Source organism: Nannospalax galili, unplaced genomic scaffold, assembly GCF_000622305.1.
Source record: "Nannospalax galili isolate Female #2095 unplaced genomic scaffold, S.galili_v1.0 scaffold429, whole genome shotgun sequence".
Taxonomy (NCBI): domain Eukaryota; kingdom Metazoa; phylum Chordata; class Mammalia; order Rodentia; family Spalacidae; genus Nannospalax; species Nannospalax galili.
Genome location: NW_008360330.1, coordinates 6,445,158 through 6,450,180, shown reverse-complemented (window position 1 = coordinate 6,450,180; position 5,023 = coordinate 6,445,158). Strand labels below are relative to the sequence as shown.

General features: G+C 40.5%; 1 protein-coding gene across 1 annotated transcript in view; it reads right to left on the bottom strand.

Moving 5' to 3' along the window:
- Positions 1 to 5,023, bottom strand: part of Tor1aip1 (torsin 1A interacting protein 1) — a 17,949-nt gene that overhangs the window by 3,665 nt on the left and 9,261 nt on the right. Inside the window, exon 4 of the mRNA XM_008826150.2 lies at positions 3,572 to 3,655. Within this exon, the coding sequence (XP_008824372.2) occupies positions 3,572 to 3,655 (84 nt within the window). The remainder of the gene's footprint in view (positions 1 to 3,571; positions 3,656 to 5,023) is intronic.

Here is a 5,023-nt window from a genome sequence, read left to right as displayed (position 1 = left end):
CTGGTTAGAGCACCCTTGCTGACATTAAGTTTCATTTGACCATGGCTATTAACACATTAACATCCCGCAACGGGCCGTCTGTTCAGTGTAAGTGGGTTTAATCCACCAGAAGAATGCTGTCTTAGTCATCTCCCCTCAGTAGGTTTTTCTGGAAGACCCTGCTGTATTAGTTCTAACCCACCAGGGTAATTGACTCGAAAGGCAACTAATTTGATGTTATATCCTTTCAAAATGTTTAATTTAGAGTTTCAAAACGTGAGCTTTTCAGCATGATTTTGAGTTGAACAAATGAGTTGGAGGCTGTAGCTCAGAATTAAGGCAGGCATGCCTCGGAGCTGTGCTGGAAGGTCAGCAGTCTGCCCAGTGGGCCGGTAGTGCCCAGGTGGAGGGAGAAATTGGAAAAAGTGGGCTCCAAGAAGGCCTGAGGAGGGAACCAGGAGTCCGCCACCCGCGTGGTGTGTGCACACCCAAGGTTTCTTTGAGGAGGTTTAAAAATCACAGAACTTGTTGATCAAGAGTCAGAGATGATTGATCACTCCAGTATCTTTGGAGTACTTTATTTTCTGTTCTTCTTAGTTTTAGTTAGGGTCTTGCTATGTAGTGTGGGTTTTCCTTGAACCCCTCCCTCAATCTTCCTGCCTCAGCCTCCCACATACTGTGATTACAGGCATGAGCCACCAGAAAGACCAGCATTTCTGTTAACATACATCACTTATTTGTTCTTTAGCTTTCTTCTGCATACAAATAAAAGGATTACAAAACTTGAGTTTGTACAATTCCAAATTGCTATATGCTGGCATAGCATGATGGCAGCGAACCACTGGTTGTATGAGTGGCTTAGTGTCTCATTTTTAGAGGTTTCTGTGCACACAAACGAAAATTAGTAACAACATTGGAGGGTACACTGTTCCAGATACTTTGTCTTTTTGGTTGTGAGCCTGAGCTTTTAATGGCAGCGTCAGCTCTCTAGCCCAGTACCAGATACTTTCTAAGTGCTCTGCATACATGAATTTATTTAATTTTCACAATAACTCAGATGAGGAAATAAGGGAATACAGAAGTTAAACAATTATCTGTGGGTATGCTCCCAGTAATGGAGAAGTGAAACCCAGGAATCCAGCTGCACAGACCATGCACTTAACTATGCCGAAATGGTTTCCCTTTTTCCCCTTTTTCTTTAAGACTGGGTCTTATTCTGTACTCCAGGCTGGCCTTGAAGTCAAGGCAATCTTCCTGCCTCAGCCTGCTGAGTACATCATCACACTCAGTGATATCTTCTTTTATGATTTCTGTATGAAGAAAGAATGAACCCAGCATGGTGGCACAGGTCTATAATCCTAGCATTTGGAAAGTGGAGGCAGAAGGATCAGTTTAAGGCCAGTCAAGGCTATATTAGACCTTGTCTCAATAAAAGGAAAAAAGGAAGGAAGGAAATGTAGGATATAAAAGTGGAAACAGGACTTGGGGGAGAGGTGCAGAGAGATGAGGACAGAAAAGGTTAATGGGCTATACGACACAACACGAAAGCAGGAGGGAATATTTGAGGGAACAAGCAGCAAGGGGAGGTGCCTAAGACCTGCCTAAGAACAGGCCCACCAACATACCAAACAGATGGGAAGGGGCTCAGAGCCCACCTCTCTCTGAGGAGCTATAGGCAGTTAACAGTTGCTGAGGGAGGGGAAGTCACATTCTTCAGTGAAGTAGCCACTGGTAAAGTTGCCCTTGCCCAAGTAAATAACTTCCTATATACCCATGCTCATACATGTAACCCAATTAAATGTTCTGGAGCACCAAAACAAAAAGTAGGAAGGGGACTTGTTGGGAAAAAGAAGGGGGTCAGCAGGAGGAAGGAGGAGGGTAAGAGAGAAGGTTAATAGGAAGACTGTGATCAAAGAACATTATATGGGTATGAATTGTGAACAAGAATGCTTTTTGTTTTTGGTCTTTTTGAAGCAGGGTCTCCCTGTAAGCCCCAGCTGTCCTCGAACTCACAGAGATCAACCTGCCTCTGTCTCCCAAGTGCTGGGACTACAGGCATGCGCCACCACACCCAGCTTTTTCGGTCTTTTTGAGACAAGGTCTCCCTGTAGCCCCAGCTGACCTGGAACTCCTTATGTAGACCAGGCTGGCCTTGAACTCATAGAGATCTGCCTGCTTCTGCCTCCCAAGTGCTGGGGCTAAAGGCGTACACTACCACGCCTGGCAAGAATGCATTTTTAAAATGTTTTTTTAAAAGGAAGGGGAGCAGTGGGGGTCAACAGTGGGTGACAAGAAAGAATAAAATAAAAAGGTGTATATGTTTGGAAATGTCACAAAGAAATCCATTACTTTGTATGCTAATGTATTAAAATACAGTAACAACAAAATGATAGCAGTTGGGTATGATGGTACATGTCTGTAATGCCAGAACTCATGAGGACGGTGAGCTTGAAGCAGGAGGACAAGAGTCAGAGCCAGCCTGGCCTACACAGGTGACTCTATCTCAAAAGAATTCCTCCCCCAAAAAAGAACAAATACAAAAAAAAAGAATGGAGACAAAAATAAGGGGAAGAAACACATAGATTATCAAATGTCTATAAACTAGTTTTGGGGCTTTTCTTTCTGTGGTCCTGGGGACCAAAGCAGACCTCCCACAAACGCTGGGCAAGCACTCTACCATTGAGTACATCCCAGTCCCTTGAGTTTATCTGTAAGGTGGAATGAAGTAAATAATAGAAACTACAGAAATTTCTATGAGATGGTGAGAGGAAAGTAGAGAATTGCTTTTCTGTGGGACTAAAGTATAAAATCACTCATTTATAGAGTCTACAAATTAGCATGTTCTTAAGCTTTAAATGAGTACTTTTCTCTGTTAAGTAAACTCTTTTCCTAGTACATTTAAAGACAAGTTCATATGCACAGTTAGAAACTGTCATCCTAAAAACCCTATACAAAACTCAAAAAACTACATACCTAATGTGGTATGAATTTGACCTAGAAATAAAATTATCTATGAATACTAAAACTTCCTGAAAACTAAGCCACATTCTTGATACCCTGTTGAATCCCAATGTCAGTGTGATCAGCTTCTTTACCAAATTCAAAATCAATTCTTCTTTTAAGCATAAAAATACCTTATTTTCCATACATATTCATGCATGGTAAAAGTGACCTACCTAGGTCACATGATACCGCATTACAAATCACACATATTCACAGGAGTAATTATAATAGATCCTAAAAATATGTAGTTTTAAATTCTTTTCTTTGAGACAGGGTCTCACTATGTAGTCCTGGCTGGCCTGGAACTCTCTATATAGACCAGGTTAGCCTTGAACTCACAGAGGACCAGGGTTCAGCTCCCAGTACCCACATGGTAGCTAACATGCTTCTGTAACTCCAGTTCCAGGGGATCTGACACTCTTTTCTGGCCTCCATAAGCACTGATGATACAGGTACACTTACATACATGCAGGCTTAACACTCATACATATAAAAATAAATAAATCCCACAAATTCAAAACACACCTTTATGTTTTATCTAAAAGCTGGCTCCTATGAGAAGAATTACATGTATGTAAAGCAATGTTACTTCTAGACTCAAAGGAATCCCTGGATTTGAGCTTGACAGCAGCGACATCACTGTAAGAGCTCTCTTGATCATCTTCGGTTTCACCTAGAAGGAAGGAAACAAAATGCTAATATAGTCTCAATGCTAACGTTCAAGATATGAATCCAAAATGTGTCAACATTAAAAGGAAGGCATAAAGTTGTCTGATACAGAGCTGCTGTTTACTTATGTTTACTATTATGAATAACAAAGTTCTAAATGAGACATAGTTAAGCTCATTTATTTGGTGTTCTTTCAGGCTCACAATTATTTCCTAAACAAATAACCAGAATAATGTGTAAAAGACTATGTGCTGGGGCTGGAGAGATGGCTCAGCAGTTAAGGGCAGTGGCTGTTCTTGCAGAAGACCTGGGTTTGAATCCCACCACCCCCATAGTGGCTAACAACCACTTGTAACTCCAGTTTCAGGGGATCCGACACCCTCTTCTGTCCTCTGCAGACACTGCACAACATGGTTACTTATACATATGTGGGCATAACATTCATACATGTAAGATTTAAAAAAAAAAAAAAAAGACTATGCCCTGAGGCCTTTAATGCAGAGTGCAAAATGAACAGATGAGCAGGAAATAGTGGGAAATTTTTAGTTTATGGGAAGAAACTACACAGTAAACTTACCACATAATTTCAGACATGATTAGTATAGACCTGTTTTCCAACGCACATGCGCGTGTACGTGTGTGGCGAGAGTAATGTATACACGTGCACACCAACATTTCAATATCCAGACAACTACTTTCAGGTTATGTTTCTTAAAAATGAACTAAATTTTATGCTTATATTTTTCAAACACAAATCCGTCATGAGAATTTCAAAGTGATTATTTTAATATCATAATCAAAGGCCAACACATACCAGAAATGGGAAATTATCCAAAATACAAAAAAGATGCTTAAAATGTGCACAAGAGCTCTCCTCACTCATTCTATCCAAATTTATCCTGGTTTAATAGTATACTGAACTTTTTTTGAAGAAAAAGACCATTTTCTACTTTTACCTTTTAAGTACCTACCCCACAATTGTTTCTAATACAAACAAAAAGACAGTATAGGCTACATGATAGTTGAAAAGAAAGTACATTCTTCAGAGAAGCTGACCTTCAGTTGGACACCAACAGCTTCTGGAGGAAAGGCATAAAGTACACAGTATCAAAAGCCAAAGTTTAGAGATAAGAATGAGCAGGAGATCAAGGACAATCAGCACAAAATACATAAACTTTTTTTTCTGTACAAACACTAAGAATCCATCATTTCCTTCTGGCTGTTTCAGAAATAAATCTGATATAAACTGGAATTAGAAATAAATGGATGTCAGGTGTGGTGGAGCACACCTTTAATTCCAGCACTCAGGAGAGGTAAGTGGCCAGCCTGATCTACATAGCAAGTTCCAGGCCAGGTGGGACTACAGTGGGGG